General features: G+C 45.4%; 1 protein-coding gene across 4 annotated transcripts in view; it reads right to left on the bottom strand.

Moving 5' to 3' along the window:
- Positions 1–2,906: 2,906 nt before the first annotated feature.
- grin3ba (glutamate receptor, ionotropic, N-methyl-D-aspartate 3Ba) overlaps positions 2,907–14,654 on the bottom strand; it is a 152,107-nt gene continuing 140,359 nt past the window's right edge. For all 4 annotated transcript variants that reach the window (XM_086095528.1, XM_086095529.1, XM_086095530.1 and 1 more), the window contains 4 exons: positions 11,022–11,173; positions 8,418–8,582; positions 6,476–6,543; positions 2,907–4,815 (listed from right to left, as the gene is read on the bottom strand). In XM_086095528.1, coding sequence (XP_085951654.1) covers positions 3,888–4,815; positions 6,476–6,543; positions 8,418–8,582; positions 11,022–11,173 — 1,313 coding nt within the window. In that variant the 3' untranslated portion in view covers positions 2,907–3,887. The remainder of the gene's footprint in view (positions 4,816–6,475; positions 6,544–8,417; positions 8,583–11,021; positions 11,174–14,654) is intronic.

Genomic DNA, 14,654 nt, shown 5'->3' with positions numbered 1-14,654 from the left:
CAATTATTCATGACTGCAGATCACACGTGATCCAGTTACCACACGGGAGCGTTCTCACGTCATTAGTAAGTAACTCTGAATAAAAAAAATAAAAATAAAGAACAAATGTATAAAACACAAAAGAAAATGGCTTCACCTGGTTGGTGGTCCCCCGCACTGTCTTAGGCCCAATGATGTGACCGTGTAAGCATGCAATGATCTGCAAGTGATGAATCCTAGAACACGGGACAGTGGACAAAAAAAAAACAACAACAACAACTTTTTGTTCCCACAAAGCCAGGAATACTTCAACACACACAGAAATAGCATTCGTATTATTGTCTACTTGATTCGTGGTCCCCGATTCGTGGTCCCCACACCACCACGTGACTGCATCAAGATGTTTGTCGCTACCAACGTGAACAGTAATACCAGAAAAGATACACACAGGCTTCATATAAATCCCCTGAAATTACTTTCTGGCGCCTGATTTGTGGTCCCCAAAGCGTGTTTGAATGCAATGTTTGCCGCACCAAGTGCATACCGGAATACTCAGACACACAAAGCTCACAGACGAGCTGCTAGGGGTCAAATCGATTTTATTGAAATAAATTATTTTATACTGTCTTGCCTTTGTCTGTGTGTGCCTTTATTGGGAGCGCTGTTCATGCTCTACCCGGTTCGGCCACTGAGGGGCAGTGTGGTTCCACGCGTTCTAATGTTAAGTTGTAGCCACATTAGAGAGTAGAAGGGAAAAGTCACGATCAAGTTATTCAAATGTTTTTTTCCAGCATGGAGCCGTTCTTTTGAGTGATAAAAGTGCCGTGAGTAGCGCGCTAATTAGCATTAGCGAGTCAGACTGGAGTAGATCATTACAATTCCTTGCACATCGAAAGATTGAAGCAAAAATCATTGTCAATCAAATCAAAAATCGTTCTCAATCGATTCGGAATCGAACCGCAGACCCAAAAATCGGAGTCGAATCGTGAGACATTTTAAAGATTCCCACCCCTGCGAGCTACTGTATTCATAATATCGCAAGCCTGATTTGTGGCCCCCGTACCACGAACCACTGCATCAACTCGTGTTTGTCCCCACAAAGAGCGTGTAACAGAAAAAACACAGAGGCTACACAATATCTTCAAATAAAAGTTCCTGAATTGATCTCATCTGGTGCCTAATCTAAAGTCAAAATGAATCCGTCCCCATCAAGCGGATTCCGAAACACACCCAAACGCATCCAGAATCACTCCAGTATTTACACGACAGGTAATGCCTGATTTGTCGTCCCCACACAATAAGACCCAATCAAACATTTGAGGTTCTGCACAACACACACATTGTAAATGTCGCCCCGACAGCGCACATCAGTGCAGCTGACACGTTAATCAAAACGGCCGTGAAAACACATTCGCACAATTGTGCGATTTGCCTTGTGATTGATTTCCACCTTGCGCGGGGCCGCCCAGCACGCGTGCGAACGTCACGTGAGGACGAGCGCAACACAGCACGAGCCGGTGACTGATCGGCCGTATCAGCGAATAATCATCTGCACTTTCAATGCAGAACGGGGCACTAAAATCACACGCGCGCTGGCCCTCTCTCTCTTTCCTGACGCACCAGCACGTTAAAAAGACACACATTGCTCGGGCGACACTCGGTGGTAAAAAGCTGTCATTACAACCTCATGATATGCGTTTCCTCCGCAGGGTGTCCGGCCGGGCTCTCCCTTAGAGATAGGCTGAGAAGCTCGGTCATCCGGGAGGGACTCCTCCGCGTTGAAGAGGAACCAGTTGAGGTGGCTCGGGCATCTGGTTCGGATGCCTCCTGGACGCCTCCCCGGAGAGGTGTTCCGGGCATGTCCCACCGGCGGGGAGGTCCCGGGGACGACCCAGGACACGCTGGGGAGACTATGTCTCTCGGCTGGCCTGGGAACGCGCCTTGGGATCCCGTCGGAGGAGCTGGCTGAAGTGGCTGGGGAGAGGGAAGTCCGACGGATGATTTATGGTCTCCAAATCAAAATAGGTCCCAATGAGGCGTCTGCGAAAACAAACTTCTGTCCTCGCCAAGTGATCAATACAAGAAAACTCCCACCTTTGGAATTGCACCTACATTCACCTGATTTGCGGTCCCCAACCAACAATACGTCCCTTTGACATGACTGCGTAGACATAAACCCCGAAACGCATGAACTCTTGCATTCATACTAAGGACGACCTGCAAACACACTTTTTTGTCTCAACGTGGCAACCAATACGAGCGCATGCACGTACCTTGCAGAATCGCTCTCAAATGGACATTATGGGCACGCCCTGATTTGTGGTCTCCACGCTGGAAAAGGTCCCGATGATGCGACATGTACTGCAAGTAAAAAATGTGTACTCACTAAAATGATGAATACCTGACAACAGATTCACACAAATTATGGGTCACCTGATTTATGGTCCCCCACACCCGCATGTCTCCATGAGACGACTGTTAACTAACCTTTTGTCCTCGCACTGCCGCGAATCACCTGAACACACACTTCATAAACAACATTGAATGATTAAAAGTGATATATATATATATAACGCACCTTTTGTATGTATAGAAATGTTTATTTCAAAACATGGAATAATCCATATCATAAAATCTCCATAAATGCGGTTACAATTTGTCTATAATTTGATGGATGAAAAGTATTTTGCGTCAAGGTTTTTAGTTCGGCGGGCTTTTGTCGTTGAATGTAAAATATGTTCTCCATCTCGTCAGTTATGAGCTGCATTGTTTTTCTTTCAAAGCCTTGGAGCGATGTTCTGGGATCCAAACATTGTGCAGTCGTAGTATTGCACATGATCAGCTGGAAATGGACCGAAGGAATCCACAAAGGCCTTCAAGGACTCAATCTTTTGTCCCCCCCCCCCCCCCCACACCCTTTTTGAAAAATAGATTGCTTCACAAATGTCCTCAGTCACTTTGCAAGGCGTCCATAGCTGCGGGAAGAAGGGCGAGAGCGCCTTCTAGTGGTCAAATGCAGAATTGAATGACAATACTGTATTACTTTAGTTTAGACAGCACCGAAATATTATGGAAAAAAATTATCTGGGAATCAGAAAGGCGGTGTGGGCATATGTGGCATTCAGGTACTATATTATATTATACTATATATTTAGAATAAATCAAAAATAAAAATTGTACAACATTCATCCATTGTATTTCATTGTATAATTTATGTAATTAATTTAGTTAATTGTAAAATGTCTAGCTTTTTACTTCATCATTGAATATAATTGAAGATTTATTAATATAATTTTTTGGGTCCATTCAAATTCATCTACCACCCGATGAAAGTCATGTAAAAAAACACACAATAAAATAATAATTTAATAAAATAAAAATAATCACCCAGAATGAGTGAAAGAAATTAATTCTTGAAAAAAATAGCATATGTTGAAAAATACTTTTAGTAATTCTGAGGAAAATTTCAGCACAATTCGATTGATTTGATTGATTTTATTTTTTATACATTCCTATCTGTAAAAGGTAAATTTGGATAAATGAGTATAATAAATACAAACGTGGTGCACAAAAGCATCATTAACTTAATAATATAAGAGCATTACAATTTTTTAATAATTAAAATTATAGGAAGAAAAATAAGAATGTAATGTTAAATCACACTGTTAGAACTTAAAGTATAGAGTAAATAAAATATAATAAATTAAATGAAATTAATACAAACGATTGTCATCTGTGTTCACCAAACAACTTGAAGCCAATGAAAATTTTGGGTGTATTATCCTAGATTTTTGCACTTAAATGTAGAAACGAGTCTACTGTTAAGAATTTTCAAGATGGTTCTGTAATAATTGATAATGCCCGACTTCCAGCGGCTATACGCTCCAATCAGATCCCCTCAAATCAAATCAAGTCCCGCCCCCCCCTGCGTCTGATTGGCTGGCTCTTGTCCTCTCCAAAGTGCTGAGAATGCGCGTCAGGCTGGCCTTCTGCCGGTCCAGGCTCAGAGTGTTCCGAGCCGAATAGACGACGCCGGGCTGGCCGAGCCGACTCCGATCCAAACTGGCGGAAGAAGCGGCGCGCGACTGGTCGGTGCGGTCCTCTGTCGGGGTGGGAACCGAGCGGAGTTGCGGGGCTCGCCCTCGGTCCAGAGTATTGATTGTGTTCAGCGGGCCGCTTCTCCCGAGCGTGCGGTTCCCGGGAACGGCCTGCTGAGGCTGGTTGTTGAGAGTCTGGCCGGTTCTGTCGGGCTGAGCGGCGCTGCTCTTGTCTGTGCTGATAGTTTGGACCCGCGGCCGGTCCCGCTCCCGCTCCAGGCTGGTGTCCCGGCGCACCGCCCCACTGCGCTCCCGCTCCAGGCTGGTCTGGATCTCCGCCCTCCTCGCCAGGGCCTCCCTCAGCTGGTTCCGGAAGATCTCGATCTTTTCCTGGAGCTCCCGAAGCTCCCCTTCCCAGAGTCCGGTCTGGACGCCCCTTCCCCCAAGAGGAGAGAGTACCAAACCCGTTGACGCCAGCGCCGAGGCAGGACCTCCGTTGGCTTGGAGGCCCAAATTCCCCAGGCTGGGGAACCCAAAGCCACCGAGTCCCAGCCCGGGTCGGCCCACCATGCCGGGACGTCCGCGCACTGAGGCGGTGTGGGTTCGCAGACGGTAGCTGTGGAGGGTGTCCAGGTCGAAGTGCACCCGCTTCTCCTTGGGCTCGTGGGACGGCGACGAGGAGCTGCCGCTGTCCGCCGCCGAGCTGGAGGCCGGGAGGGATTTGGGGGGAGACGGCGGGGGAGGCTGCTGATGCTGCTTCCTGTGCAGGCTGCAGTTCTCCGAGATGCAAGAGGAGGCGCTGGTGGACGACAGGAGGAGCACAAGTTGGATATTAGGCGGGACATCAGCACAGTGAACCACTGCATATTAGCGACTTGGCATTGTTTGGGTATTTCACAGCTGTTATTTGTATGGGAAAAAAAACTCACAAAAAGCCAACCTTTTCACACTGCACTTAGCACCTGTTGACATGCAAGGACGGCAGGTGGATATGCGCCGTTTTAGAGCGGCGCTGTGGTGTCGTCGTGAAGGACCATCCAACGGATATGGAAAACTACTAACATTCTCTACTTGAGTAAAATTACAATTACTTGTGTAAAAAAACAACTTTGGTAAAAGTAAAGGTACTCACTCAGGCTCTGAAATGTACTTGAAAATATTTTTACCGCTTGTTCCTCCTACGTCAATTTGAAAGATATTAGCTATCCATCCATCCATTTACTACTGCTTATCCGGGGTCGGGTCGCGGGGGCAGCAGCTTTAGGAGGGAAGCCCAGACTTCCCTGTCCCCAGCCACTTCAACCAGCTGCTCCGGCATAGTCTCTCCAGCATGTTCTGGGTCGTACCTGGGGCCTCCTGCCGGTGGGACATGCTTGGAACACTTTTCCCGGGAGACGTCCAGGAGGCATCCGAACCAGATGCCCGAGCCACCTCAAATGGCTCCTCTCCACGCGGAGGAGCAGCGACTCGGGTCCCTACCGGATGACCGAGCTTCTCACCCTGTCTCTAAGGGAGAGCCCGGACACCCTAAGGAGGAAACTCATTTCGGCCGCTTTTATCCGGGAACTTGTTCTTTCGGTCCCGACCCACAGCTCGTGACCATGGGTGAGGGTAGGAACGTAGATCGACCGGTAAATCGCGAGCTTCTTGGCTCAGCTCCTCCTTCACCACCACAGACCAATACGGCAGACGCTGCACCGATCCGCCTGTCGATCTCCTCCATCAAGATACTCTAACTCCTCCCACTTGGGGCAGGATCTCCTCCCCGACGCAGATATTAGCTCATGGAGTTGTGGCGCTGCGCATTTCCCTCATATTTATGGGTTGTTCTAATCTAACCAATTGCACGTGTGATCGAGCGTGGTAAAGCCAATCACTAGAGGGGATGTAGCGGACCGTGTGTAACGCTTCGTATGATTGGTGGAGCCAGGATACATTGACGGCTGCTTTTTCTTCCAAGTAACGACCTTGTTTTGAAAATGTATCAAGTAAAAAGTACAGATGCTCATTTAAAAATGTAACAAATAAAAATAAAAAGTAGTCTAAAAAATTTATTCTCAGTAAAGTACAAAGTACTGAAAAAACTACTCAAGTAAAGTAACAAAGTATTTGTAATTTGTTACTTCTCATCTCTGCCATCCAATAGGAAAGGGATTGGTGGAGTGCTGACAGCAATTGACCAACCCAGAAAACTAAGTGCAGTGTGAAAAGGCACACAATGAAGTATGACTTTGCAACTTGGAGCCCGGGAAGTTGAGGCGCATCATTTAAAAGCAGCGCTTAGCCACCATTCTTGTGCCATCTCGATGGCAAGGAACTATGTTGAAGTGAGTTGAGGAATTTCATTTCCACAACTTTGCGTCATAGTGAGAGGTAAGAAGTATTAATGTTATTCAACAATCCATTAATGAGGTTGAGATGTTTTCGAGCGAGGTCAACAATACACAAAAGCTTCTTACTTTTGTTCAAGACCCGTCAGCTCCTTGCCTTCGTCCTCATACGCCGTGTGGAGAGCTCGGTGAATTTTCTGGAACATGATATAAAAAAAACAACAACAACAACAACAACAGACGACAATATTAAAGCTGGTCTGACCTTGCGGATCTGACTGATTTGTTGATTTATGGCGACTGCCAAGCCACGCACGCAAACACATTAGGACAAAATCTCAAAATCTTTGCGGCAGCCATTTGGCGAGTATACGTGCTTCAGATTTGCAAACAGTTGGCCAAGGACGGCTCAAATTCAAAATGGCCCCTCCAAACCAAAATGGCCGACTTTGCTGTGTCTTTTTGGGCCTGACTTTTTTTGTGGGTCTACTCACGATCAACACGCCTAACAAATGTCACATTGTGACCAAGTTGCGGCCTGAATGTTCCGAGTATTTACTCGACTGCTCGCCAATGGCGCTTTTTGATACATGGCTGGTATCGAGTTTTTTTGCAGAGCGGAAAAACCCTCAAAACTTAAGTGGCTTAACAATAGGAGACTGATCACTTCATCAGCTCCGAGATGAATCAAGAGATGAATCCATGAATTATGGCGAGCCATTATTCTCGTCACACAGCCTTAAATGTGACGACTCATAAAACCCGCTTTACGTTTTAATCAAATTATCCGGCGAGATAATTCGAGTTTCAACGCGTTGCAGCAGCTTGAAACCTTTTCTCGACGATGCCCATGCAAGGAACAGCAACGGGAGCATTTCACTCGAGACATCAGATGTGCTGCTTTGATATGGGAGCTGATTATGGGATGGATGCTGCAGGTCGCCCTGAGGGGTTGCCCCTTTTTTTCTTTTTCTTTTTTTTGCAGGGGTGGGAGGGGGTTTGGTTGAGTGAAAGCAAGAAGCCTTGATGTTCTTGTCACTGCTAAATTTATAATAATAACTCAAACCTACTGCCAAAGGCTTCTCATTTAATGTCAGGGCATGCGTGACTTTTATAACCTCAATTTTGTTGACTTTTTGTTGCACACCATCACTGTGGATCATTTTCTCAATAAAAGCCAAAAGATCTGCATTAAAAGCCTGGACTTAAATAAAAAAAATAAAACAACACAATATGAGGTAGTCCGACACAATATAACTACATCAGACACAAAAGCACTGTGACGTAGTAGTTTGCATGGGTGCGATACTTGGATACGATACACAAGTCTTTCGTGTCAAAATATTTATTCTACTTCTCTGAGAATTCTGTAAATGATTATCAAATGTTATTTTATCATTATTATTTTAAATACGTTTATATGTAATGATAAAAAAGCATAATTATTATTGCGTTACACAGTTATTACATTGTTATTACAACTTTTTAGGCATAACAAGTGAGTCGGATGAGCATAAGACTGTAAATTACTTTTTATCAGCTCCATACTTAACGTATTGGAAGCTTATACTGAGCTAACATCAATATACTAGATTGTTATTGCAACGTTATTAAAACAGTTTAGTAGCAATGCTACATCACGATTGAACAAAGAGTACAACATTTGTATTATTACATTATCAATCTTTTTTGGGGACTCTCAATTAATTAATCAGGGTTTTCACTCTTCTCCGCAGGGTTTGGTCCCTGTCGCCAAACAATGGGAGAAACCCTGTAAATGGTCAATTCAATTTTAAACATCTTCATATTTAAATTCAAGAAAATAACAATGAGCGAACTACATATTTGATATCTGATTAAAAACGTTAAGACATGCAATACGACCATGTCGAGCTAATTATTACATTGAGAAAATGTTACCTGCACTGACAGGTTCATGACAGTAGAGGGCGCATGGTACCTTAAAGAATAACTGCAGAGGCTGATGCACTGAAATAAGTGTGCTTGATATGTGTGTGTGTGTGTGTGTGTGTGTGTGTGTGTGTGTTTGTGTGAGTGTGTGTGTACTCACCTGGCTGGTGTGTAGCCAGTACTGCAGCGTGTGTCTGCGGCGGAGTCGCGGGATGACCAGGTGGTAGAAGGTGTGCTCGCCCGCCAAGGTCAGCAAGGCGCCACCCACCCCCATGCACAGCAACACAAACAGGCCCGAGAAGTGCTGGATGCCCATCTGGAGCGTCTGGAGGGAAGGTTGGGGGTGTGGGAGGGGGGGGGGGGTTGATAGGGGATTCACATAAGTAGAAGCTAAGTGCATGAATGAGCACAAATGACAGCTGAGGGGGAACAAAAGGAAGCAGTCAGCAGGAACGCATTCAAAATGCCTTTTCCTAGTCCTGACCCGTTCCAGTCTTTAGTCTCAACTAGGTCTTAACTCTCCTTGGTCTTGACTTGCTTTAGTCTCAGTCTCGACTTGGTCTTGACCTGCCTTGGTTGTTGTTCTCGACTTAAGGTTCAACCTTAGGTACATGACTCGACCTGTTGTGGTCTTAGTCTTGACGCATCTTAGTCGCCACTGGGTTTTGACCGTTCTTGGTTTTCATTTCGACTCAACCTTAACCCGCTTCGGTCTTTGAAATGACTTGGTCTCAACCTGCCTCCATCTTAGTCTTGTTTTGGTCTTGACAGGCTGTGATCCAAGGCGTGACCTGATCTCAACCATCCTGAATTTGGTCTCGACACACCTCGGGGTCTCAAGTGGCCCAGTTCTTAGCCTTGACTCTTCACTCTGGTACAGTCTGAGACTCGATTAGCTCTCAGGTCTTAACAGGCTTCGTCTCCTGACTCGTTCTCAAGCTGCATACTGTTATCTTACCCTCAAATCATATTAATGCGGTCTGGACCCGTTTTTCTCTCACAAACTCTTGACTTAACTCTGTCTTAAAATGTCTTGGTCTTACACTCAACTTGGTTTCACTTTACTTTGGTTTTAAGATTTTTTTCTGGTGCTTGACCAACACCTTGACCCAAATCTCAACCCCTCCTTGGTCTTAGCCTGGATTCGGTTTTGACACGCCATGGACAGGCCGACGTTATCCTAGCCTCGTTTCTCTCGTCCCGTCTTGATCTGAATCTCAACTTGATCCCAACACAACTGGACCTTAGTCTGAATTTGATACGGACACTCCTTAATAAACTACCTTAAAAAAAAGTCTCAAGCTGTCTTGCACTTTGGTCTCAGTCACGACTCGACTTGTTCTTAGTCTGGACCCCGTTTGAACTTCAGTCTTCGGGCCCAATCCCATGACTTCCTCTTCACCCTATTGGGATTGGGCCTTAGTCTTGACCTAACTTGGTTTTACTCTCAACTGCTCTTAGTCTCAACAGAATACCCGACTTCGTCTCAACCAGTTCCAAAACACACGCACACGCACGAACACAAACACAAACACCTGCCTGCCTTCCGTGGCATCTTTATGGGTCGGTGGAGGGAGGCAGCATCTTCTAAAGTACTCTCATCAGGTTCCCGTCACCGAGCTAATAATAATAATAATATGTGCCAGGCCTCGTGATGCTGGCGGTGCAATTAGCCGCTTGCTGACTCTGCGCTTTTGTCAGCCAGGTGCTTAACGTTTTGTCCATCGAGAGGGCAACGTGGCACTAAATCCCAAATTGTTCCCAAATTAGCGAAAACAAAAACCTTCGCCCCCCCCCCCCCCCCCCATAGGAAGGAGAGAGCAGTTGTTGTTCAAGGTTCAGCTTTCAAAGTTAAGTGCAGTACCTCAGCAGATCCAGCAGGCGGGTGTCGCGGCTCTGGTGTTTCTCATCCTTTGTGATTATATTTATACTGCCAATAATAAGTTGTAAGAATCGATGTGAATGATACAATACGCTAATAGTCAAATGGATAAAAATATAAATATAAACAATATCTAGAAATATATGTAAACTACTATCGTAAAGTTATCAATATAAACTTTCAAAGTTTCACAGTTCCCCACCACATACAGCAGATGGCAGTGCGACGGAAAAGGTTGCAAGTTTGCAGTGATTTAATAATAATACAAAGAAATAAATTGAACAAGGCCAAAGCCAAGCACTGAAGAGGCAAAAGTCTACAAATAATTGATGCTCCTTATAATTGCCACGGGGAAAAAATAAAACAAATCCACAAAAAGTCCACCATCAATGCTGAACACATAAAAGAAAAAACAAACAAAACTAAACCGTATCAACAATATATAATAAATAAGAACATAAATTATTTAGATTTATTCTCAATTAAAAAAATATTCAATACAAATAAATAAAAACCAAAATATCTATGATTCATAAGACAACAAAATATTAGTTATTCAAATAAAATAAATATTACTACAAATAAATAAAAATGCAAAACTCTATTGCCTTTAAATGGTGCACCAAAAACAGACTGAACATGGAACTAAATGTAGCAGAACTGTTTGACCCCATCATTGTGTTTGTTGTTCAGGCATGTGTGTGTGTGTGTGCGTGCGTGTGTGTGTGCGTGTGCGTGTGTGTGACAGTCAGCTGGCAGGGCTCGTCCCGAAGGGAGCATTATTTCTAAAAGTGTCGCCTTTGAACGCAGTGCAGGGAGACGGCGGCTGAAGTCCACCGCCACCCCCAGCACCCCCAGCGCGCCGCCATCTTGTCCACTTACCTCGGTCACGGCGAAGACGCGCTTCCCGCAGGGCACCACCTTGTACCACTTGTCGTGCAGCATGTCCATGAAGCCGTCCGACTTGTAGCGGCTCACAAACTCGGACACGTTGCGGGTGAGAGGCGAGCCTTGCGGCAGGCCGATGCCGTAGCCTGGAAGAGACGGACGGCAAGCAAGTTTGCTAACTGGGGTGGAAGGAAACTTGCAAGACATTTTTATAGAGGCCTGACACATGGTTTGAGGAATTCGAGGTGAGAAGTGACTTGATAGTCTGCCATGAAAAGCGAAGTGGTCTGCTAATTATGGATCAAGCAAAAAAACAAAAAAAACTAATGTGACGTATAGATTTTGTCTCAGTCTTGGTCAAGTCTTCGTTTTTACTTTGTCTGAGACCCATAAATTCTTGCTCTTGACTTAGCATCGAACTCATTAAATTATTCATCTTTACTCGGTCTTAACCCCCCCCCCCCCCCCAAAGTTTTTGTCTCGGCCTAGACTTCGTCTCAACCTGCCTTGCTGTAAGCATTGGTTCAGTCTCAACCTCTTAAAGTCTTGGATTTGAGTTATTTTGAAACCCTCAAAATGTTGGCCTTGACTTGGTGTCTCGTCCTTAAAGTCTAAATTTAAGTCAGTTTCAACTTTCAACCCCTTAAGTGTTTATCTTCACTTGACTTGGTCTCAACCTGCTTTGGTCTTAGTCTCAAATTGGTCTAAATCTCGCAAACTGGACTTCACTCAGTATCAACGCCTCGAATATTTGGCCTTGATTGGTTAGCAACTCTCTAAAGTCTGCCTGGACTATCTTAGCCCTTCAAAGCCTTGGTCTGGACTTGGTCCCAACTCAAAGTCTGTTTTTGACTTTGTCTCAGCCCCTAAATGCCTTGGTCTTCTTGACTTCCCAAGGTTTTGAGTTTGATTTTGTGTCAGCTCCTTAAAGTATCAATCCTTACCAAAAGTCTAAACCCCTACAGGCTTGCTCTTGACTCAGTTTCACCCCCTTAAAGTCTTGGTCTTGCCTCATTAAGTCTTCAGTCTCGAGTCTGGCTCAAGCCCTCAAAAAATTGATCTTGCCTTGGTCTTGGAAATTTCGGTTTTGACCTTGTCTTGACTCCTTTAAAGTCTTCGTCTAGACCTGGTCTTGACTCCTTTAAAGTCTTCGTCTAGACCTGGTCTTGACTCCTTTAAAGTCTTCGTCTAGACCTGGTCTTGACTCCTTTGAAGTCTTCGTCTAGACCTGGTCTTGACTCCTTTAAAGTCTTCGTCTAGACCTGGTCTTGACTCCTTTGAAGTCTTCGTCTAGACCTGGTCTTGACTCCTTTGAAGTCTTCGTCTAGACCTGGTCTTGACTCCTTTAAAGTCTTCGTCTAGACCTGGTCTTGACTCCTTTAAAGTCTTCGTCTAGACCTGGTCTTGACTCCTTTGAAGTCTTCGTCTAGACCTGGTCTTGACTCCTTTAAAGTCTTCGTCTAGACCTGGTCTTGACTCCTTTAAAGTCTTCGTCTAGACCTGGTCTTGACTCCTTTAAAGTCTTCGTCTAGACCTGGTCTTGACTCCTTTAAAGTCTTCGTCTAGACCTGGTCTTGACTCCTTTAAAGTCTTCGTCTAGACCTGGTCTTGACTCCTTTAAAGTCTTCGTCTAGACCTGGTCTTGACTCCTTTAAAGTCTTCGTCTAGACCTGGTCTTGACTCCTTTAAAGTCTTCGTCTAGACCTGGTCTTGACTCCTTTAAAGTCTTCGTCTAGACCTGGTCTTGACTCCTTTAAAGTCTTCGTCTAGACCTGGTCTTGACTCCTTTAAAGTCTTCGTCTAGACCTGGTCTTGACTCCTTTAAAGTCTTCGTCTCGACCTGGTCTTGACTCCTTTAAAGTCTTCGTCTCGACCTGGTCTTGACTCCTTTAAAGTCTTCGTCTAGACCTGGTCTTGACTCCTTTAAAGTCTTCGTCTAGACCTGGTCTTGACTCCTTTAAAGTCTTCGTCTAGACCTGGTCTTGCCATGCCACAAAACGTTCCACTGCTTTCAAAAGTTCGACCTTGGTGAAGGACGTTCTAATTTTTGGCCTGTATGCTCCTTATAGCTTTTGATAAAACCAAATAATGTCACGGTGACCTAAGACTTATACACTAAACAGTACGAGAGAATTGCTCAGCCTTGGTGGAGGTCGATTGTGCGCGCGTGTGGCCAGAGATGCACTTTGGCCCTTTCTTCCTCGCAGCGAGTGGCAGCGAGGAAGTCATGTCGAAAGCAGCTGAGGCCTGCCGTGTTAGTTCCCGTGAAACAAAACCAGTCGGTCGGTCGGCCTCAATTAGCGAAAGGGCAGATGCTCTCTGAAATAAGATTTATTGGCTCGCGAGGCTTCAGCTAGAATCCAAATCAAGCACTTTGCAGCCAAGTGCAGTGGGCACACAGACACGTGCACCGACACACACACGCACCCACACCCACACACACACACACACAGTAGGTCACAGTGTAACATGGTGGCCTTTTCTGTCATCATGCTGGGTGAATACAAGACGCTGCAATATTCAAGTGGCAAGAAGCACTGCCACCAATTTCTTGTTTTCACACCATTATAGTTGTTCTCTGACGACGTTCTATTCTTAAAAAAAAAAAAAAAAGCATCATATGAACCCTCATCGGGTTTTAGTCTTGATTTGGCCCTAATCTGCTTGGTCATAGTCTCGGCTCTCTTGAACCTGCAATGCTCTTCCCCCTTCTGGTATCAGCTTATCTCTGTTGTAGTCTTGACCCGCCCATGTTCCAAGTCCTGACTTGGTCTTAACCCATCAAAGTCTTGGTTCCTTAAAGCCCCTTTGCTGACGCTCTCATCCCCTCAAAGTTTTGTCTTTGGCTCCAGAGTCCAATTCAGAACTTCTTCGTTAAAGTTGTGGTAGTGGACTCTCATATTTCTTGGTCTTGTTTCCTTTAAGCGTTAGTCTTGACTTTATTTTTGTCTATTTAAAGTGTTGGTCTTGACTTCATCTCGACTCGCGTCTGGACTTGGTGTCAGTTTCTTAATGACTCGGGGTCTCTTCTCCTTAAAGTCTTGGTCTTGACCTGGTCTCAGTTCTTTTAAAGCCTTCCTATCTTGACCAAGTCTCAACCCGTCAAAAGTCTTTGCATTGACTTGGTTTAGCACCAAGCAGTACGCAGCTCGTTTTTTTATGTGAAGACTGCACGGCGGGAGAGCGCCCTCGTTCCCAGATACAAACAAGTGCTGGGCGACCTTTCGCTGACGGTTCAGTGATGAATGGCGCTTTCCAGGTCGACATCTGGCACGGACGTCAACATGCGTGAGCTACAAGAGTTAAAATATGAAATAATTAGCAGGTGTTCAGTTGCTCTCGTCTGCCGGATCGCAACACTTTCCTGGCAGCTTGTTGCGATACCCTCTTTTAAAGCAACAGTGCGCAGCGTCCTCTGCCGCAATTACTGCCGTTTATCGCCATCGTTCCCCCCTTTTGCTTTTTTTTTCCCACCGCGCCGTCTTATCGCCCGCTCGCTTTGTCTCATCCCGTCTCCTCCTCCTCCTCCTCCTCCCGCATCGCCGCGGCAGACATACGTCGCCGTAACCGTCGTCAGCCTCGGCGTGCCCATTTATTGAACAAATGATGGAACGCAAGCAGGCCCGA

The sequence above is a fragment of the Leptonotus elevatus genome, chromosome 14 (assembly GCF_054856555.1).
Source record: "Leptonotus elevatus isolate MCC_2025b chromosome 14, RoL_Lele_1.0, whole genome shotgun sequence".
NCBI classification, from domain to species: Eukaryota; Metazoa; Chordata; class Actinopteri; order Syngnathiformes; family Syngnathidae; genus Leptonotus; species Leptonotus elevatus.
The sequence above is the reverse complement of the archived record's forward strand: the minus strand, read 5'-3'. Positions and strand labels throughout refer to the sequence as shown.